This window comes from Candoia aspera, chromosome 15 (genome assembly GCF_035149785.1).
Source record: "Candoia aspera isolate rCanAsp1 chromosome 15, rCanAsp1.hap2, whole genome shotgun sequence".
Lineage (NCBI taxonomy): Eukaryota > Metazoa > Chordata > Lepidosauria > Squamata > Boidae > Candoia > Candoia aspera.
The window spans coordinates 6,286,220-6,308,325 of NC_086167.1; the positions used below are offsets into that span (position 1 = coordinate 6,286,220).

Below are 22,106 nucleotides of genomic sequence, written 5' to 3' on the forward strand. Positions count from 1 at the left end.
ACGATTCTGAATCTCCCATGAATTTCTTATCTAATTGGCCTTTTAGAAACCAAAGGATGCTTGCTCTTGATGGAAAAAAAAATAACGGCTTTTGCTTTCTGACCTGATTTCTGTGTTTTTAAATGTATTTCCAGGCAATCATTAACGCGCTTGGAGTGGAGCGACGGAACAGAGTCCTGGCCGGGCTTTACATGGGCCGCTCAGATACCCAGCTAGCTGTTCGCCAGGCGTCCTTGCATGTGTGGAAAATAGTGGTTTCCAACACTCCTCGCACGCTCCGCGAGATCCTGCCCACCCTTTTTGGCCTCCTGTTGGGATTCTTGGCCAGCACTTGTGCAGACAAGAGAACAGTTAAGTGCCTGGGCCAGCCAGTCTCCTTCTGCTAGACGTTGAAGATGCGCCTTCGTCAACATCTGTATATGGCGTTGGATGCCTTTGTTTCGGGTTGCTTTGGGCTACCTGAAGCCTCTTCATGGAAGACTCTGCCTGCTCACGGGTTGAGTTTGCACCACAGGCTCAATTAAGCCCCAGTGAGGTTGGCTGGTTTGGGGTTTGGTGTATTGGGGAAACCCAGCCATTGATGTAGGGTGTTGTGAGAACTAGGGCTGTGCTGTAAGGTGTAATACTTTTTTTGGGTGGCGTAGCACGTTCTGTGAACACAAAGCAATTGTGCTTTGTTAACTTGGATTTGAATCCAACTGTTATTCTGTAAGGCCAGCCTAATGTGTATATCTCCCCTCCCTGCCCCTCTAGTCTCACCTTTCTCCTCTCTCCTCCCTCCCTCCCTCTTGCCTTGCCTTGCCTTGCCTTGCCTCCCCTCCCCTCCCCTCCCCTCCCCTCCCCTCCCCTCCCCTCCCTCCCTCCCTCCCTCCTTTCTCCCTTCCCTTCCCTTCCCTTCCCCCCAGTTCTGTAATGATATAGAATAAAACCAGTGCTGAAATATAGATAAAACTCCAAAAACTTCTGGAAGGAAACAACCATTCTGTACAATAAAATACACAGGACCTGCCATTCCCTCTAGCTCAAGGGCTGGGGGAAGGCCCAAGTTTTTAGAGCTCTTTTAAATACAGTCAGGGTGGGGGCCAGATAAATCTCAGGGGAAATGGCATTCCATAGGGTGGGTGTTGTGTACTTGGGTCATGGCTGTTAAACAGAGACTTAGAGTCTCCATAGGCCCAACTGTACCTCTTAAAATGGAGAGCAAAATTAGAAATTCCACTGAGTAAGATTTTAAGGGTAGGTGTTGTGGTTGTATTATTCTGTATTTCACTGTGATGTGCTTTGGAGGTGAAGTGGATCTGGATGCATAAGGAGGGGAAACTTCCTTCCTTCCTCTACCCCTGGCCATGTATAAACATCATTCTTCCTATTAGAGGATTCTATTCTGTTTTTCTTCACCAATCTTCTTTCCCAGTGTTGAACTTTAAGCTTCCTGGGGCAGTGATCTCCCCTGGGCTTTGCTTATAAAGCTATGATTATGAATAAGTTCCTTTTGGATAAAAAGGCAATATAGAACTGGAGTTGATGAGGATGAGGATGATGGTAATGATAATGGCAAATCACCATTCAAATATTGGATTTTGTCTAAATCCATGGACTTGGACAAAACTCCATTCAGAGAGTGACTCACCTATATCTTTTGGGGGCAGATTGCAGCACGGACCCTGGGAGATCTTGTCCGAAAGCTGGGGGAGAAGATTCTTCCAGAGATCATCCCCATTTTGGAAGAGGGCCTAAGGTCTGAAAAAAGTGACAAGAGGCAGGGTGTCTGTATTGGTCTAAGTGAAATCATGAAGTCCACCAGCCGGGATGCAGTAAGTGGATTTTTCTGCTAATAATTCTAGAAACTATTAAAGACCAGTGTCTGTGTGTGTGTTGTGTGATGGAGTCTTAATAGTTGCGTCATTCCATTAAAACTTTGGATGGAAGATACTGTTTTGGGACTTAATCCTGGGATGGTTGGATGTATTCTCAAGTTGCCTTCGCTTCATACGCTGTCTTCTCCCTGCTGGTTTGGGGTCCCAACTTGGGAGATGCTTCCACTCTCTGAAGAGTTACGGTTTCAAAGGAAGTCTTGGCTTCAGCCTGCTTCCTGCCTTCCTCAATGAGCCACCACAAGTTCTTGGTCTCATTTTACAAACTTGGCTGGATTGATACATTTCTCTGTTTCTGAGCAGGCCAGAAGAATCTCTGGGGGCTGGAACTGATCTGTTGAATCCCTTCTTTATAGTCTGCTTCAGGGATATCTTCTAATCTTTTCCTGTCCAACTACCACAGGTTTTCCTCACTATGGAGAGAGATGAATGGCCAACTGGGGGAATCCTGTGACTGTTGGAATATGGGATTTCTCTTGACAGACAGTTCTTAGTTTTGAGTAGAATTATAGATTTCCCTTGACCATAGAGAGGGAATGTTTTGATTAAAGAGGTTACAGGCAGTCCTTGCTTAACGACCACAACTGGGACTGAAATTTTGGTTGCTGGGCGATGTCATGAAGTTAATCTGACCTGATTTTACGACCATTTTTGTGGCAATTGTTAAGTGAATCACTGTGGTGGTGAAGTGAAGCACATGGTCGTTAAGCAAACCAAGTCGTTATTAAGCAAATCATGGTTCCTCATTGATTTTGCTTGCTGGAAGCTGGCTGGGAAGGTCGAATATGGCAATCACGTGACTGCGGGATGCTGCAATGGCCGTAAGTGCGAGGACCGGTCGCAAGTCAGGTTTTAGTGCTGTTGTAAGTCCGAACCGTTGCTAAACAAATGGTTGTTAAGCGAGGACTATCTGTATATCTTCAAATTTCTGCCATCATTAGGCATTCTTACCTCTTGCAATAATGAGAATAGCCAAATAACTTTGACACTATACAACTCCGGGAGGAGTAGCACAAGCGGCGTCCCCCCAGAGGGTCAGATGTGACTCGGTGCTTGCACAGGGGACCTTTCACCTTTCACAGATAGAATTTTCATCCCTGAGAAATGAAAAAAACTGAAAAGCATGTAACTGATGGGGCTGAAGGTGTCGAGGACTTGATCCCTCGTATAACGCTGATGTTTTCGCTTGCTTGCTTGCATTTACACTCTGGCTTCTAGCCCACGTCAGTTCCCAAAGCAGCTTTCAATTACATGCCCACGTGGGTGAAACTGCAGGAGGATTCAGAGGTAGTAAATATGTGGCAAAGCTCTGCGATACAGTCTAGGCCAGTGTCTCTCAACCCTGGCAACTTTAAGCTACCTTCAACTCCCAGAATTCTCCAGCCAGCATGCTTTAAGATGTGCAGACTTCAGTTCCCAGAATTCTCCAGCCAGCCTGAGTTGAAGCTCACATGTCTTAAAGTTGCTAAGGGTGAAGGAACACTGATCTAGGCTCTTGCTTCTACAGTGAGGAGGCAAGAGGGTTTTGGGAAGGACCAACTGGTCGTTAAAATGTTCCAGAAGCAGCCCCTTGGAGCGGGATGGTGATGAAGATGATGATGATGATGATGCATCTCGTTCGTCCACTCTCAAGTCAGCATCTGGTTGACTTTTCTGGGTTCAGAAGCTAAGCAGATTTGGACTTGATTAGTCACAAGATGACAGACATCTGGAAATCCAAGGCTGTGGGTTAGAAGAACACCCTGGCCACGGCAGGCCACTTCTCTTGCCAAGAAGGACATGCCCACATTGTCCTCAGGAGCTGAGATTGACTCGAGGGCATTTTTGCTTTCCTTCCAAAGGAGACCAGAGCATGAACAGCAATGAAAGGAACCATAAAATCACTCATCCTGACAACAGAAATCCCAAAATCATTGTAGTTTATTGTGGGAGGAAGTTCTTCTGAATAGTCTGTTATTTTTAAAGGAAACAATTTAAAACCCCCTCTGCCCCCCATCATTTGTTTTCTGCCAGCTGTAAGCATAGCTGTACTAGGCATCTGTTCTGAAGAAATTTCCGGCACTTATCTTTGCTTCTCGTTTCAGGTGCTGTGTTTTTCCGAGTCTCTCGTTCCCACCGTGAGAAAGGCACTGTGCGACCCTCTGGAAGAGGTCCGCGAAGCAGCAGCCAAAACATTTGAACAGCTGCACTCGACAATTGGATACCAGGCCCTCGAAGACATCCTGCCTTTCCTGCTAAAGCAGCTGGTAGGAATGTGGGAATATCGCCACATCACACGGGGTATCTCTGAATGTCCTGTGTTGAATATAAACAGGGCACAAGCAACATCTGCCTATCTGATGATTGGCTGGAAGGGTGCATCTGTTAGACAAGATGTTGGCCTTTGATTGGGGTGAGGAACCTGCAGCCTTTCGAAGTCCAGCTCTTCAAGCTGGTGGGACTGAGTTGGGAACCCAGCAATATCTGGTGAGCCTTGGATTTCCCCGCATGGTATTTGTCCACCTTGCAAGCTCGTGCTTGCATTCCGATGACTCGTGTTGGAGAAGTCTAAGACACTGTGTGGGGCAAACAAAAATCTTTGGCCAGGTCACTTTGATTCCATGCCGTGAAGCTTCAGCTTCTTGCTGCGTATTTGTGTGGATCAGGTGATCACAGAATGGCTTCATTCAGCATCCTGACTTGTGTAGGTCAGTAATAGAGCGCATGGTTCACAAAGAACATCTGAGCTTTCATCACTGGTTGGCTAGACTTTTATCCGAAACTGGGAGAGTTGCAGTGCTAGGACTACCAGATCGGGGTGTCAGGAATCCAGATGACCACTATCTGGTGGCAAAGAGACATTAACTCTTTCTGTACCTGTTCTTCCCCTAGGAATGTGAAGAAACATCAGAGTTTGCCCTGGATGGTCTAAAGCAGGTTATGGCTGTGAAGAGCCGAGTTGTATTGCCATACTTGGTGCCAAAGGTACATTTGCATCTCTTCTTTCAGGTCTGAAAGATGCTCACTTACTGTTCTGCGTCTTTGCTCCATTCTCAGGGACATAAATTGTGGGACCTTACAGATCAGATACAGGTAGTCCTCGACTTATGACTATTCATTTAGCAGCTGTTCAGAGTTACGGTGGCACTGAAAAAGTGACTTGCGACCAGTCCTCACACTTACAACCATCACAGCTTCCCCACAGTCACATGATCGCATTTTGGGCGCTCGGCAAACCGGCATGTATTTACAACAGTTGCAGTGTCCCAGGGTCACATGATTACCATTTGTAACCTGCCCAGCGGGCTTCCAACAAGCAAAGTCAGTGGGGAAGCCTGATTCACTTAACAACCATGTGATTCACTTAATGGCTGCAGCAAAAAAGGTTGTAAAATTGGTGTGACTCACTTAATGACCGCCTCACTTAGCAATGGAAGTTCCGGTCCCAGTTGTGGTCGTAAGTCAAGGACTGCCTGTATTTTTAGGTGCACGTTGGAGATGTTGAGGAATAGCTCCAAAAACAGAAGTGAATTAGAAAGCTTCTAAAATCTGTGTATCTGCCTGAAAACTGGGTTTGGCTGTTGAATTCTGTGGAATTTCTATATATTGCATTTCTGCTTCCATTTTCTTTGAAGGAATACTTACGGCATATATAGGGTGTGTTTCCCTGTCACCATTGTAACTTTTCAAGAAAAATTAAGTTGAGAGAGAGCAACTGGCTCCAGATCGAATGCCAGTGTTTTGACTCCCCCTCTCCCCAACTTAGTCACCCCCGGCCAGCAACGCCATGTTGGCCAGAAGTGATGGAAGATGTAGCCCAGCGTGGTGGAGGTCACTGCATTGGGGCAGCCACTTTAAGCACTGCTTTTAAGAAGGCTCTGCCTCCTTTCTGGGGCTGGGGAGGAGTAATGGAAACAGTGGGCTGAATGGCATTAATCTGTAGAATTAAATATAAATCTCTTCTATATTTCTCTTTTCTTGTTTCTGTTAGCTTATTTCTCCTCCTGTCAATACCAGAGTCCTGGCCTTCCTGTCATCTGTAGCTGGTGATGCTCTTACCCGGCACTTGGGTGTAATTCTGCCTGCCATGATGTCAGCCCTCAAGGAGAAGCTTGGGACAAATGATGAGCAGCAGGCAAGTTTGTTTCGGCAATGAAGGTCTTGTTCCAAGTGACTCAGTTAATCCTCCTCTCCCCAAGTCACCTCAGCGTCATTTCTTGTCTCAAGCCAGAGGTGACATTTCACCTTCTTCTTCTCCTACGTTCTCACTCATCCCAGCAAGCCCATCTTGTTTTATGGCCCTACCTGTGTCATCTCCATCAAACAAACCGTGCTGGCCTTCAGAACGTCCTTGTATGTTGTTCCTTGAGCCTTTCCTGCCACCTCAGCTTGGCATCTGAGTCATTCTCCTGTGTCAACCAGTGGGGCTTGATTGCAGTCAAGGAGGCCATCCATGGCTATGTGGTGGCCCTCAAAGGGACTTTCGCTCAATTCTTACCAGGTAGAACAGGGATGGTTCGGTTCATCAGGCTGGGATCATCATTTCATCATAAGTTCACCGTTCGTCACCTACGGCTCAGGGTAGAGTTTTCAGGACTTGGAGGAAGAGGCTAGCTATCCCAGATACTGTTTCAAGAGCAGTGCTGTCTTGAGTCCTAGATGCCTCACCTCTTGAGAAATGGGGACTTGGTCTGGAAGCAATGATCTGAATGGCCATGGGACCTTCAAGCCATTTCTCATTTCCCAGCAAGGGAAGAAGTGGAGTGAGGTCTCATTTTGGACTAAGCCAGTCTTGTTTTCCAAGCCGAGCACCTGGGGAGATGCTCCACACAGATTAAACCAACAGATAAATTTTGAGTAGCAAGGAAGAGGTCACCTCTCATTTCCTTCTGGAAGGAGAACCCAGAACTTCCAATTGAAAGATGGTGTAAGGATAGAAAAGGATGAGAGGTGTAGAAAGGCGGTAGAAGGGGCAGGTTGTCTTCTTCACTAAATGTTCCAAAGTTGTGTTTTGGTTTTGATTTGTCCATTGACGTGTGTAGATGATTCCCACCGTTAAGGGAACATACCAGATGGAAAGAAAAATTATTTGTTTGATGTTAAGCTGCTGTGTGAGATCTGAAAGTATGATGAAGGTGGAGAGTCTTGGAGACATTTCTGCCACAACCACAAATGGTTGGAAACCTGTGGTGTCTTTCACAGGAGATGCTGAACTGCCAGGCCGTTATTCTGTCGGTAGAAGATGAGGCCGGGCAGAGGATTATCATTGAGGATCTCTTGGACACGACCCGCAGCGCTGAAGTAGGGATGCGCCAGGCTGCGGCTGTCATTCTCAACATCTACTGTTCCAAGACAAAGGCAGACTACACAGCCCATCTGCGCAACCTGGTCTCAGGCCTGATCCGCCTCTTTAACGACACCAATTCCGTGGTTCTGAACGAAAGCTGGGATGCTCTCAATGCCATCAGCAAGGTAGGGGTTGGAAGTGGCCTGGGAGAAGAAAGGAGGAACCGAGTTTTGGAGAACGGACAACGTGGAAAGCAGGGACAGTGTTTCTCAACGCTGGCAACTTGAAGGTATATGGACTTCACAGCTGGCTGAGGAATTCTGGGAGTTGAAGTCCACACATCTTCAAGCTGCCAAGGCTGAGAAACATCTGCCAGGAAGATGGCATTTGGGCTGTTAATTGCCCCCAATCTGGTTTGTTTGAGACTAGAACACCCATAATCCCAGATAGTTGAATTTGTGACCGTGAAAGCTAAGGCATATCTGGAGATGCCGGTTTTTGAAAAGCTGGATAAGGATAATCAGTGAAAAATTGCAGGAGAACGTTATGGTTTGTTTAAACCTTGAAGCAGAATTTGGTTTAGTGATTAGTACCGATCAATGAATTAGTTTATTGATTGGTACTGAGGCAAAGACAAGCACGAAGAAGGGAGGGGTTACAGCCCCTCTTTATAGGCTTTGTGCAAATTCCTATATACATTTAATTTCATGGATTAGGTTACAACATCTGCATGTTAATGTCTGCGATAATCAGGTGAGACGGGTAAGGTAGTGGGTCAGAATACACTGGCACCCTGGAGTTGAAATGGAGTTGGAGAAGTGATATCTGAAGCCACTGCATCCCTTTACCCAGGGGTTCTTAATCTGTGGGTAGATGTGGGGGTCAGTGAACTTCGGGGGAACAGAAATCACAACTTTATTTTCACTAACCTCCAACTGAATTTAGCTTTTTATTCAGCAATGAATGTAGGCAACGAAGTAGCTTATGGCCTGTTAACTCTAGAAATTTCACATCAGTAAATCTCTCTATCTGAAATTATTTGAGCTTTTAAAAATATTTTGGTAACTGTATTTGAGCATAGTTGGTTTCCTTTGCAATATAATCTGTGTGTTTTATTTTATGTATTTAAAGACATTCTTCTGAGGAGGGGTCTTGACTCTTCTGAAAAGAGTCCATGGCCCACTTAGCCATTAACTAAAAAGCCTCGAGTTCCCAACACTAATAGTTAATCCGTTGTTGCCCAGTTAGCCTTTTAAGGGTTAACACCCTTTCTTGCTACCATTTGCAATGTTCTTTGTGCCTGAGTGTCTCTAGAGCCTAGTGGTTATAGCTGAGCTGGTGCTATCTTTGGTTAAGGGGCTTTTTAACTTTACAGAATTCTACTTCTGGGATTGGCTGAAACTACAATGGACTTGGAATGGGTGCTTTATGGCCTGTAAAGTATTTCCGAGCGTTGCAAAACGTTGCACCCCCCCTGCGTCACATAATCACATTTCAGGCGCTTGGCAGCTGGCTCGCATTTACGACTGTCCTGCGGTCACAGCGTCCCGCAGTCCCACGATCACGTTTTGCAACATTTTTTGCCGTTTTCCAGCAAAAAACACCCATTGGGGAAACTGGATTTGCTTAACGGCCCGTGATTCATTTAACGATCATGGTGATTCACTTAACGGCCACGGTAAAAATGGTCATAAAGTCAGGTCCGGTCCTGTGGTGACTCGACTTGTGACTGCAACAACTTACGATGGAAATACCAATCCCAATTGTGTCATAAGTAGAGGACTACCTGTAGTAATGTTGGTTATGTAATGAAAACTTAAACATGCTTTCGTCATTTACGGATGCATCCTTATGCGATGGAATGCGGGTTCCTTTCCCAGAAATTAGATGCTGGCAGCCAGCTGGCCCTCATTGAAGATCTCCACAGGGATATTCGCATTGTTGGCAACGATGCCACCGGAGAACACGTGCCTGGATTCTGCATTCCCAAGAAGGTAACAGCGGAGGGCAAACAGGGCTCTGAGCATTATTACTGCTGCGGGGATGGTCATCCTGCTGGATGACTGCAGCGTGAACATTTTGGACCATCACCAGAAGAGACCTTCCCTTCCCACAGCACAGCTGTCCCCAACTTGGCACCTTGGGATGGTATGCTACTACAGACTCCAAAATCCCCTGTTAAACTAGGTAGAAATTTTGGGAGTTGACGTCCTAATACTGAAGTGGTTGTCCTAGAAGAATGGCCCTCCTTTGTTTCCATGGCCCCGTGTAGTCTCTCATGCAATGGAAGATCAGCCATTGAAGTCGATGTCCCATGCCCTGTTCTAAAAGAACAGGTTTGCTGTGTGGAGGCTCCATCGGCTTCCTTTTGCAGACAACTGCTGTTCTGTTTAATAAAACGAAGTCTTAAACTTTGAACAGAAATCTTTTATCTTCTCTAAGATTCCTCAGGTAACAATCTATCCCTTTTGCTTCTGTGCAGGCCTCTGAGGGTGGGCAGGGAATATGGTGCCCTGAAAACCAGACTAGAAATTTTTAAAATCAGCATGAAGCATCGTCGTAATTAAAATGGGCAGCTGAGTAGAAAAGGATGTTGCCTTGAATCCAGCTTGCCTCTACGTTTGCAACATGTCTGCCTTGACCCCTTTCACCCAGGGCGTGACCTCCATCCTGCCTGTGCTGCGGGAGGGGGTTCTGATGGGCAACTCGGACCAGAAGGAAGAGGCGGCCAAGGCCCTGGGACTGGTCATTAAGCTGACCTCTGCCGAAGCTCTGAAACCGTCCGTTGTAAGCATTACTGGGCCCCTGATCCGGATCTTGGGAGACCGGTTCAGCTGGAACGTCAAGGTGGCTTTGCTGGAAACCTTGAGTCTTCTGTTGGCCAAGGTAAGCCGGCGAAGGCTGGGAACGAAATCCTGAAAGAGCTTGGGTGGGAATCCGATAGTGTGGGATTAAAATAATATTGGAATTAAATGCCTTGGGTTACTATCAGAAGCGTTCTGCCTGCAGATCGTGTCTCTTTGTGCTCGCCATGATCACAACCCACTTGCCATTTAGGGGCAGTTCTGGTAAACAGCTTTACAAAGAAGCTAAGCCAGCTTTCCCACGGCGTACCCACAGTTCTCCGTATTGCTGGTGGACGAGAGGTCTCTTTTTGTTGTTTAATAATGCTTCCTCGCTTAAGTCACCTGCTGGAGTGACTCGCCAAAGACAGCCAAGGAAAGTTGGATTAATGTATTTCACCAAAGCGGGATCCAAAAGTGCTTTTGAAATTTTAACTCTGTATCATTTAGCATGCCATGTTTTATTAGCATGGCAGAGGCCAGTCGGTTGGTCCTTGTTTTTCTGTTTTGAAATTGAAGTTTCTAAGGACAAGAAGCCTTCTGACACCAGCTGTGAAACTTCTGATAGTGAGTCCATGGATTGGGGAAAAATAAAAAATCTCATTTGTTTTTATTTGTCTTCTGTTCTTTTGGGGTCATCCCATAGAAGATATTAGCTCCAGTAGCTGAGGCCTGGAATCCAACCCTTCTCACTTAACAACCATTCATTTAGTGACAGTTCGGACTTAACGACGGCGCTGAAAAAATGGACTTGCAACTGGTCCTCACACTTATGATCGTCGCAGCGTCCCCACGGTCATGTGATCATGATTTGGGTGCTTGGCAACTGCTTTGCATTTACAACCATCGCAGTGTCCCATAGTCACAAGATGGCCATTTTCAACCCTCCCAGCCAGTTTCCAGGAAGAAATATCAATGGGGAACCACGTGATCCACTTAACGACCATGTGGGTCGCTTAACGACCACCGCAAAAGAGATTGTAAAATTGGGTTGGATTTGCTTAACGACTGTATCATGTAGCAATCAAAATTCTGGTCCCAGTTGTAGTTGTTAAGCAAGGACTACTGATGCAGAAGTCAAAGTTTTGATAATGACTGTATGTAACATGTGCTACCCCGCTTGCCAACACATTCAGGTGGGCATCGCTCTGAAACCATTCCTGCCTCAGCTGCAGACCACCTTCACCAAAGCGCTGCAAGATCCAAACCGGGTGGTCCGCTTAAAAGCCGCCGACGCACTGGGGAAGTTGATCGCCATTCACGTCAAGGTCGACCCGCTCTTTACCGAATTGTTGAATGGCATTCGGACCAGCGAAGATTCTGGCATCAGGCAAGTGACTCGGCTGGCTCAGGAGCGACTGATGCCTCGTCCTTTTTTTTTTTTTAATTTCCCCTGTGGTGGTATTTTGAAAGGCACACTTTAGGGTCAGTGGGGGAAGACCTGTGGGGTGGACAGATCCTCCCAGTTGCTTTAAGGGAAGATTTGTGCAGGGGTCTGTAGCCGTTATTGGGAAGCGTGAAGGTCATTTGCTTTCCAAGGACTGGACACACCACAGTGTGGCAAATCTGGACACGGTGCTTTATTGCAGCCCACACCCTGCCCAACAACAGGCTATTGCTCTGGGTCAACCCCACCCTTCTAGGACTTGCAAACTGCTGTTGCCACTTTAAATACATCTTTAATACCCAGTCCTTTATTCTCAATCTTATAATACTCAGTCCAGGCAAAAGTATCCAAGTCTGTAAAGTGGCATACATCCTTTGCCTTCTTCCAAAAGTTCTTATACCAGTTGGGGTGAGGGGCTGCCTCAGTGTGGTTGTTCTTTTCTAGTTGCCGCCAAGCTTCAGGCCAAGCTCCAAGCTCTACACTTGAGTGGGGTTGCTTCTGAGCACGCCACCTGAACTCCCAGGCTGAGCTTCAGGCAGGAATCTCACCAGGGTGTGCTGCTCACCGTAGCTTGTGGTCCTGGCAGTTGACTGATAGTCCTCTTGCCTGCCTGTAACGGCTGTCAAACTCCAGACGTCGCCTCCCGCTTCCTCGCCTGCTTGCCGTTTTCTTATCACGCCCACGCACACTCCATCGTAGCGTTTGCTTTTGTAAGCTAAGGGCCTGGGTGGGGTGAGGCTGCCTCTGGACGTCAGCACGTCCTTGAAACCGCTCAGTTTTCACAGGTAGCTGGAATGCCGTGCTTGTGAGCAAAGTTGTGAGCGAATGTACAAATGCATGAGGGAAGTGGGGCGGGAAGCGTTTCTGCCTGGCTGCGGCTGCCTTTCCCAAGCGCAAACAGCAATCCCAACTCCACTCCCTCGCAGGAAGAATGTCCCCCCAGTTTATTTTCTGGCTCTGCGGAACCAACAAGGCAGTGTGCTATACTTTAACGTGCCCTTATTTGCCTAAAAACTTCCCCTATTTACAGTGGATCAGAATAACCAAGTGGTTGGGAAGGTTTCTAAGTTCTGTTTTCATAATCCTAGGAAATGTTGAGTCAAAACATAGGTGCCCTCCTACCTTGGTGATTTGGGGGAGTTAGGGCAAAAATATTGTACTGTGAAAGTGTTTTCTCCCAGTGATCCCTCATTCACTCCGATCACTCACCTGAGCTATGCAAGAAACGCTGCCCTCCCTCTTAGTTGACTTTGTTTTACCTTGGAATGGTTTTAGGATCCTGACTGCTTCAGGATGCCTCGTAATAAGTGGCCTAAAATTATCTTAATAAATAAATAAAGGCTTTCACTTGTGCTACCTGGCTTCCTTTAATCAGAAAAGGAATAAGACTTCCCAGTCTTCTTTTTTAGACTGAAGAGTTTTTGTTGGAAACAATAAATAGGATAAAGATGCTTATTGGCAAGAGGTGCTTCTGTTGTTTGGTCCCTTGTTTTTAAACAGCTGTTGACTTACTGCTCTCTCTCTCTCTCGGGACTTTTCAGGGACACCATGCTGCAGGCTTTGCGGTTTGTAACTCAGGGGGCTGGAGCTAAAGTGGATGCCACTGTTCGGAAGAATATCACCACCGTGCTTCTCAGCATGCTGGGACATGAAGAGGTACTGCTTGGCAGAAGCTTGTTGATTGCAACCCTGCCCAATTTGTGTTGACCAGGTCCAGGACTCAGAGAGCAAGACTGTATTGACCACTAGGAGGCAGTACATTACCAGTTTGATCTTATTTTGGACTCGTCAGATGTACGTAGCCAGATCTTAAGTCCTGGCTATGTACTGTACATTTGATGTGTCCCAATAAGGATGAAGCTGGAAACACTGCTTCCTGTCATTCAATATTTACTGGATGTAAGCTGTGTAAAAATGGAGAAATTCCCCCCCACTTTCCAAAAGGGAAGTCATGTAAAACCTCATAGATGGGGACATGATGTGATGTAACATCTGTATCTCTCTAAACCTGAGTGTAAGGGAAGGGGGACTGTATGTGTGTATATCTATATTGTACTAAAACTCTGGTGTCTGTTTGATACTTTGTAACCTTCAACTGGGTGAAACAGCTCATCGCAGGGCAACAGTTTTTGAACCAAGGTACCTGAAATGGGCTAACTTACAGAATGCATCCAAAATCCGGGACCTGTGACTCCCGTGGAATAGAAATGTGGCAAATTTTATAAAACATTTTATGACCTAAAAATGATCATAAAACGTTTTATGACATAATACAAAATGTCGTAAAACATTTCCTGGGGTCAACTCCCTGATGTTTGACTGGGCTATGCAGTTCAACATTGGCTACTTTCAAGGCAGATTCATCTCTCGCTGAATGTCTAAGAACTTTTCCAGTCCATTAGAAGCTCTGCCTGGTGGGACGCGGTGGCGCTGCGGGTTAAACCGCTGAGCTGCTGATCGGAAGGTCGGCAGTTCGAAACCGCGCGGCGGGGTGAGCTCCCGTTGCTCGTCCCAGCTCCTGCTCACCTAGCAGTTAGAAAACATGCAAATGTGAGTAGATCAATAGGTACCGCTTCGGCGGGAAGGTAACGGCGTTCTGTGTCGTCATGCTGGCCACATGACCCGGAAGTGTCTATGACAACGCCGGCTCCAAGGCTTAGAAACGGAGATGAGCACCGCCCCCTAGAGTCGGATTCGACTGGACTTTACGTCAAGGGAAACCTTTACCTTTACCTTTAGAAGCTCTGCCATTGTTGAAAGCATTGAGGAATCCGATAAGGAAATACCTCTGAAACGATGACCCAACGGGGCCCGGGTTGTCGTGTGTGTGTGTGTGTATATACGCACCCACCCACCATTCTGATAGTAGCAAGGCTAGGAAGGCTTCTCTGAGTCAGGTCTCGGAGGATCAGAACAGCCTGCAATAAGAGAGAAGGGGCATTGCTTAGGTGCCCAGCCTCGTCCTCTGTGAGTCAACAGGGCAAGATCCTCCCTCGAAACTGGGAACTTGGACTTCTCCTCTGAGACTCTATAAGGTGCTCTCGCTCAGTGGGGAGGCTGGCCTGCACCCCAGATGGCTCTTGTGACCCAGAGGCATTCTTGCAAATAGAGATGATGCTTGGGGCTAGGGTTGGCCATCTGGCCTGCCCACTGAATTTTAACCAGACCCCTAAAGTCAATGGAGGTCCGTGCAACTGAAGCGATTGTAGTCACCGTGGTACAAAGTGCCAAGGAACAAAGTGAGCAATCTCTCCCCGAGGCTGCCCAGTTGGGCTCTGCTCTCCCCTGCTCCCCCAAGGACTAGAATCACAACTTGCCTGTGGGAATGGTCTAAAACAGGGTTTCCCAACCTTGGCAACTTTCAGATGTGTTGGCTGGAGAATTCTGGGAGTTGATGTCCACATGACTTAAAGCACCCTGGCTTGGGAACTCTGGGAATTGAAGTCCACACATCTTAAAGTTGCCAGGGTTGAGAAACACTGGTTTAAAAGTTGGTTGGTTGGTGTGTTTTTTTTAAGTATTTACAACTCTTCAAACTGGTAATATCTAAGTTCTGCGGAGGGAGACAGTGACCATAAAGTTGGGGTATAAGTAATTTGAATAAAATAGGCCTATGGGTCACTGAAAGCTTACTTCATAAAGAAATCAGGTGTGAAAGTGTTTCTGGCTGGAAAGCTTCAGCGTGAATGGAAACATTCTGGTTTTCTTCCTCACCAGGATGCGACTCGCATGGCCTCGGCAGGTTGCTTGGCAGAAACGTGTGCGTTTTTGACGGATGAGGAACTTGGTGGCGTCCTCCAGAACCATCTTCTAGGTGGGCTTTGGGGGAGAACAAGGACTGCCAGGAGAGAGAGTTTGGGGTCAATCATTGTGTTTTGATGGTTTTGTTCATTTGGAAACCACCTTGGGTCCCTCGTTGAAGTGGACAGCCTATAAATTATTACCTAAACAAATTAAATTTGATGAATTTGAGGTCTAGTTGAGGAGGAATGACTGTCCTATACTTAACTACATAATTATTTATGTATAAAATACATAAATGTATAAATTTATGGATTTGAAAGTGTATTTTTAGGTTGAGATTTGTCTGTATACTGCTTCGATTGGGGCATTATAGTAATTCTGCAATAAATGAATGAATAAATTGTTTGCGTAGAGCAGTGTTTCTCAACCGTGGCAACTTTAAGATGTGTGGACTTCAACTCCCAGTTGAAGTCCACACATCTTAAAGTTGCCACAATTGAGAAACACCGGTGTGCAGTCAATATTTAAATAAATTGAATAGCCTAGCCTAGTATCTTCTGATGCAAGGATCTGAGGAGAAAAGATGGCAGTCCTCTTGCAATTAATTTTGCGCACCTTCTGGTGGTACAGCGTTCCTTGAAGAAAGGCATTTTTTATGTCTAAGTTGACTCAGTTTTGATCACCGACCATAACAGGTGTATACTGGTGGTTTCCTCTTGGTATGATGTTGAGAAGGACAAGATAGGAAGGGTTTGGTGCTGGGCTGAAGGACCACCCTTCTGTTCTGCAGCGGATGTCTCTGGCATTGACTGGATGGTGAGACACGGACGCAGCCTGGCCCTCTCAGTCGCTGTCAACACAGCGGCCGGCAGACTGTGTGCCCCTAAGTATTCCAACAGTGTCCATGAGATGATCTTTAGCAACACTATCGCTGACCGAGTAAGTACCTCCGTCCATGGTTGATTTTTTACAATAGCTTTGTGCAGTCCTGAATGGTTCTCCCTGAAGTTCAAGGAGCTCCCTGGCTGAACTCCACAATCGTCCTTAAGACGGGGCCCGTTCAAGACATGGCTTGTAGACAACATTTTGCAGAGCAAGAACAGAGAAAACAAACTTTTCAGAAAGAGGTGGGGTTGTCTTCTCCCTGAAATGTTAATTTCTTCACAGGGTGTGTGATTTGGGCTCGTTTGAACAGTATTGAAGCAGCATGAGCTTCACCAGCCCACATAGGTTCTTCACAGCCTTCCTAACTCAACGCTTTCTTTCCTTCTGACCGAGGAGCAATTTGCACCAATACCGGTAGTCCTTGCTTAACAACCATTCGTTTAGTGATGGTTTGGACTTACGACAATGCTGGAAAAAAACTACTTACGACTGGTCCTCACGCTTACAACCATCGCAGCATCCCTGCAATCATATGGTCATGATTTGGGCACTTGGCAACTGGTTTGCGTTTATGACCATTGCAGCGTCCTGTGGCCACATGATCACCATTTTTGACCTTCCCGGCTGGCTTCTGGCAAGCAAAATCAATGGGGAACCGCCTGATTCGCTTAAAAACCATGTGGTTCACTTAATGACTGCCACAAAAAAGGTTGTAAAATTGGGTCAGATTTGCTTAATGACTGCTTTGCTTAGCAACCACAATTCCGGTCCCAGTTGTGGTTGTTAAGTGAGGACTACCTGTAAGTCTCTCTCAACCCAGAAAGCTCTGGCATAGCAGGGTGAGGAAGGACGAGGAAGAAGAGGAGCTACACAAGCTCCCCTTGGGGAAGGTTGAACCCAAGGCGCAACACATGCACTGCTTGCAGAAAGCCTTGGGTTCAGCATCTGACATCTCCAGTTGAAAGCATCCAAGGAAGCAGAAGTGGGGAAGGCGCTGGAGAGTGGTGGAAAACAAGAAGCCACAGAACTGGATTAGATGGAGAAACTGGAAGAAGGCAGCTTATGTTCTCAGGGGGAGCTGCAAACAGAACGGTCTTGAGTTGACATCTTCCTTCCCCTCGCAGTGTCTCAAAATAGGAGCTCTGTCCCCTTGTACTTCGCAACCAAAGACACATGTAACTGGTGGGAAGCGCTCGAAGACAGCCGAATTGGATTAGCAAGCGTTCCCACGTGGGTGGAAGAGTGTTCGTAGGTCGGTTACACCAGTGGTTATTTCATGTGCTCTGAAGCAGCATCTTGTTCACTGACAATTTTTAATGGCTTGGCTAAAGAATATTGGGTCATTTGGCCAAAGCCCGATTAAATCAACCAACCAACTAACCAACCAATCAATCAGCCTAAGCAAGCCCATGCTTCTTGAGCCATGAGATTGAGTTGCCCTGCGTAGGCCACATGTGGTGCCTTCTCAGTTCCGCTGGCATCTGATACCCTTTCCCTTGCTGCTCATTTTCTGGCTGCAGATCCCCATTGCTATCAGCGGCATCCGAGGAATGGGCTTCCTCATGAAATATCACATAGAAGCCAATGAAGGGAACCTGCCTCCGAAGCTCTCCAACCTCTTCATCAAGGTAAGGCCTCGGCTCCTGGCCGGCCAGGTGGGTGCGGAGCTGCTTTCTGGGAAGCAGCCCAACAGGTCTGCTTGAATGGGAGAGCTGCACTTCAGCCGTGTCCCCACTGATTGCCCTGAGATGGGAATGCTGGGATGATGCGTCTCCTTGGGAGGGAAGCGGCCCAGGATGAGCTGCTGCGTGGGGCCTGCACAGGCTCCACAGTTACGTCAAGGCCAAGGGAGGCAGAGAAGGATGCCTGTGATTGTACTTTATTTGGGTGTACCAGCTGGTGGATTAACTTGAGGCATCTGCAAATGCATTATAAAATGCAGTTGGACTCCCTCCTACTCAGCAAGCTGTTATTTATCTTCCCCCTTCTGTGTCCTCTGGTGTCTCTTGTCCCTCTTCTGCAGTCTGAGCCTCTGCAGCCTCCAACTACTTCTGTCCCTTAATGTCCTCTCCACAAACGTTTCCCCAGAAGGACACTGTTCTCTCAGTGCAGGTAGAAGAATGAGGGATGTCCTAGATCTCTTTCTAGGATCCTTTGCAGCCCGGGGAGGGGTCCTTGAAGCGAGGAATCTTAACTCCCACCTGCCAAACCCATCTACCATTTTCCTTCTGCAAGCATGTAGTCCAGCTGTTGGACAGGCTTGGCAATACAAGTAGTCCTCGACTTGTGACCGTTATTTAACAATGGTCCGAAGTTATGACGGCCTCAGAATGGGTGCTTTACAGCCTGTAAAGCACTTCTGAGCGTCGCAAAACGTCACCCCACCACCTGCAGTCACATGATCGCATTTTGGGCGCTTGGCAGCTGGCTCGTATTTACGACCGGTTGCAGTGTCCCACGGTCACATGATCGTGCTGTGTGATATTTTTTGCTGTTTTCTGGCAAAAATCGTCCATTGGGGAAGCTGGATTTGCTTAACGACCGCAGTGATTTGCTTAATAGCCGCCGTAAAAATGGCCATAAAATCAGGTCTGGTCACGTGGTGATTGGACTTACAACAATGGCTTAATGATGAAAATTGTGGTCATAAGTTGAGGACTACCTTAAGAGTTGGGCTCCGAAGCAACTGCTGTTTCTAAAACTAGTCTTTTTCCTGACCGAGATACTGCATTATCAGGCCTATTCTGTGATTCGTAGGCTCGCTTTGTATAGCAAATTGGACGGTTGGGCTACAGTGACATTGTAATAAGGCAGCCTGTGCTATCACTGACTGTCTCAGGCGTGCGGGCCTTGACATGCCATCTTCCATCGGGGGTCCAAGTGATTTCACAAATACTAGCCGGCCCTCAAACAGCTTGATCTAGACCAGCATGTCCACAACTGCTTTACGCTAAGGCTTTCTGTTCTTCTCTCTCGTTCGGTGCAGTGTCTTCAGAATCCATCCAGCGACATAAAATTAATTGCCGAGAAGATGATTTGGTGGGCCAACAAAGCCCCTCTTCCTCCCTTGGACCCTCCGGTCGCCAAGCCCATCCTCAAGGCGCTGCTAGACAATACGAAAGACAAGAACACCAGCGTGAGGGCTTACAGTGACCAGGCCATTGTTAACCTCCTGAAGATGCGAGACGGGGAGGAGACGGTCCAGGTATTGGCTTACCTTAGATGGGTGGAGGTGGTAGAGCCGAGCTTCAGCTTAAGAAGCTGAAAACGATGGGACAGATGAGCCTGTTGCTCCAGTGTTTCTCAACCATGGGAACTTTAAGACGTGTGGACTTCAACTCCCAGAATTCCCCGGCCAGTATGGCTGGCTAGGGAATTCTGGGAGTTGAAGTCCACACGTCTTAAAGTTGCCGAGGTCGAGAAACAACGAACTAGGCAGGCCGTTTGCTGGATCCAAAATGACAATTATGCCCCTTCCCTTAGTCTGCGGGGAGGCATTTTTAGGCTGTGCTTGCAAATTGTTTACCGTGCTGTTTTAAATCATGAGAACGGCCGGTGTGTCTTACCCATCTGAACTGGAATCTGAAAATTGGACAGTGGTGAGGAACGGGGCACCTTGCTTAGTTTTCGAAGCGTAAAATTGGACTCCAAACCCCTCTGTGCACGTTATTTCTTGCAGTCCACCTCCAAGATCCTTGATGCTGCCAGTTTGGAGCTGCTGAACGAGAGCTGCCGGCGATCGCTGAAGAAACTCGCTAACCAAGCTGACTCGGTTGAACAAATCGACGACACCATCCTGACGTGAGTCTGGAGAGGCCGAAGGAAGGTTGGCCCTTTGACCCTCACTGCATCAGCATTGCAAGTCAAAGCCAATGAAAATGTTTTCATTTTTGAAAATGCTAATTCTGACAGGAGCTGATTTAAAAAAAAAAAGAGTGGGGGGGGAAATATTTTAATAAAGAAATATACCAGAATAGCCTTAATTATTCTGCTAGTTTAAAAAAAAATGAATTTGGCCTGCCCTTTTTTTTTTTTTTGGAATACATTGTAAGCAGTCCTATTGATTGGTAGCGAGTTAGTGGTGAATTCACACATCCCCCAGACTCTTGTGTTGAAGGAGAAGTTTCCACTTGGGTTAAGTGGGAATTAAAAATTTTTTTGTCAAAAGCAGTTTGCTCTACCGTACTGTTGGTTTGATGTAGCTCTGCAGGCTGCTCATTCTGCAAATCACACTATTTAAGGAGCCTCAGAAATTAAGAGGCATAAGGGGGATGAAAAACAGCTGTTTGACTGGCAATTTAATAAAAAGCTTTCAACCTAATTTCAGTGCTAGATGATTATTTGTTGCGCTTATCCTCACGTATGAAGGCAAAACCTCCTGTTGGCTTGCTGGAGCTCATGAAAAAATGACCAACCTCTGGGAATTCAGGGATGCGAGTCTAAACCCCAGTGGGCTTGATTCATACGATACATTAAGCCATCAACTAATATCAGCACGTGTTCACACAATGTGGTTAACTCAATCAGCTGCTTCCCCAGGTCTCCATGATCATCATCAGTGACTCAGGCAGATGGGGGGGAAAGGAGACTATCACCTGGTGTGTTTTCCACAGAACACAGAATCGATTTTCAACTGGAAAAAAAGTCTTTCAGAGACTGTGCAATGCTTAAATAGTGATTTTAATTCATCAAAATTAAATTCTGAATGAGAAACAAACACAACAAGCAAAAATCAGAACAGACGAACCCGAAGACCTACATGTTGAGTGAAGGGAGCTGATCACCACAAGGAAAGGAATCTGCTGTCCCCACAGACTGGAACAGGGCCAATTATCCATGTAACATTCCCCTCTCCCCTTAGATTAATTTTTAAATCCAATGCAACATAAAACCAAACGTTTAAAAAGCAGAATAATATTGTAAGGTTAAAATGGCTTTGGCTGTTCAATTCTCTTGTTTCTGAACCTGCAACCAAAATGGGTGCACTGTGGTTCTAAACAAACTTTGGAGAATGAGCATTTTCTAGCCTTCCCGTTGGGTCCTTTGGCATTCACCAGGATGTGATCTCTTGGTGAACCCCACTGACCATTTCTTTCACAAAGTGGATCCCCCATTAAGGCCTTTGGACAGGAGCCGCCTGGTGCCGCCTCCTCACAGAGGAGGGGCACTGTGGGCTCGTTTGGGGAATGGCACCCGAGCGTGCAGCCATTGCTTGTAGTCGTCTTCAGGCATATCCACGATATATTCACGCAGGAACTGTGGCAAAAAACGCAAGAACACAAAAGATTTGATCATCAGGTCTACTTCTGAGAAGATGTTTGTCCCATTGTTGTTATTCCAGTGATCTTTAGGATAGCTGGGCTATAAAACTCCCATCCTATGACAACCAGGTTAATGGTTCTACGTTGCTCTGGTTGGGGTGTCACTGCACCAGCCCTGACCCACAACCCAGTTCTTTTCCCTGCACTGACAGTCTTGCCGTGTCCTTTCACAGTCCATATGGCCCAGTAGACTTCGCAGGTTGATGGCAACCCACCCAGCGCACAAGTTGATGAAGCATCCTTAAACTTTGAAGTCCAAGAAGCTCAACTGAAGGCAATGGACTTCTAAGTTATTTGCTTTCTTTTGTTTTTCCCCACACAATTTAGCTGCCCACAGCTGCTGCTGTCTAAGGTAGGGCATGGAGAGGGAGAAGTGCTGTGGATCTACAGCTTCCAGCGAGCAGCCAAATGAGAAAGGAAGGGAACTGGAGGTTGAGGAAGGAGAGACAGGAAATAATCACCGGTCGAAAGTCTCCAGATCTTGTCTCAGGTAGTGACCAAGAAATGGAGATCCCACTGAGCCAGAATGGAGAACTTTCCTCCGTGAATAATCAAAGGCTTTAGATGAAATTATCTAGGCACTATAATTTTGTGTTAATTTCAGAAGCTAGGCGTGCTTCAGGTGAAACTCCCATCTTTTAATTTTGGGGGTGGGGGGTACTGAGTTGACAATATTGATTGGGTGACCTCTGTCTATGAGATTGGGGAAAAGAAATCCGATCTCTTATTTGCAGGATGAGAAGAAGAATGTCAGTCTACCTTTCAGGGCCATTGGAAGGCTATAAA

The 22,106-nt window shown here is 46.7% G+C and overlaps 2 protein-coding genes across 2 annotated transcripts in view; one reads left to right on the plus strand and one right to left on the minus strand.

The window, feature by feature from the left end:
* Window positions 1-20,320, plus strand: part of GCN1 (GCN1 activator of EIF2AK4) — a 72,613-nt gene extending 52,293 nt beyond the window's left edge. Inside the window, exons 44-58 of the mRNA XM_063315961.1 lie at window positions 135-350; window positions 1,650-1,814; window positions 3,959-4,120; window positions 4,746-4,838; window positions 5,845-5,988; window positions 7,056-7,325; window positions 9,021-9,134; window positions 9,796-10,026; window positions 11,120-11,313; window positions 12,912-13,026; window positions 15,088-15,184; window positions 15,905-16,053; window positions 17,520-17,627; window positions 18,986-19,204; window positions 19,679-20,320. Coding sequence (XP_063172031.1) covers window positions 135-350; window positions 1,650-1,814; window positions 3,959-4,120; window positions 4,746-4,838; window positions 5,845-5,988; window positions 7,056-7,325; window positions 9,021-9,134; window positions 9,796-10,026; window positions 11,120-11,313; window positions 12,912-13,026; window positions 15,088-15,184; window positions 15,905-16,053; window positions 17,520-17,627; window positions 18,986-19,204; window positions 19,679-19,804 — 2,403 coding nt within the window. The 3' untranslated portion in view covers window positions 19,805-20,320. The remainder of the gene's footprint in view (window positions 1-134; window positions 351-1,649; window positions 1,815-3,958; window positions 4,121-4,745; window positions 4,839-5,844; window positions 5,989-7,055; window positions 7,326-9,020; window positions 9,135-9,795; window positions 10,027-11,119; window positions 11,314-12,911; window positions 13,027-15,087; window positions 15,185-15,904; window positions 16,054-17,519; window positions 17,628-18,985; window positions 19,205-19,678) is intronic.
* A 350-nt stretch (window positions 20,321-20,670) lies between these two features.
* CCDC60 (coiled-coil domain containing 60) overlaps window positions 20,671-22,106 on the minus strand; it is a 48,944-nt gene continuing 47,508 nt past the window's right edge. Inside the window, exon 16 of the mRNA XM_063315966.1 lies at window positions 20,671-21,255. Within this exon, the coding sequence (XP_063172036.1) occupies window positions 21,151-21,255 (105 nt within the window). The 3' untranslated portion in view covers window positions 20,671-21,150. The remainder of the gene's footprint in view (window positions 21,256-22,106) is intronic.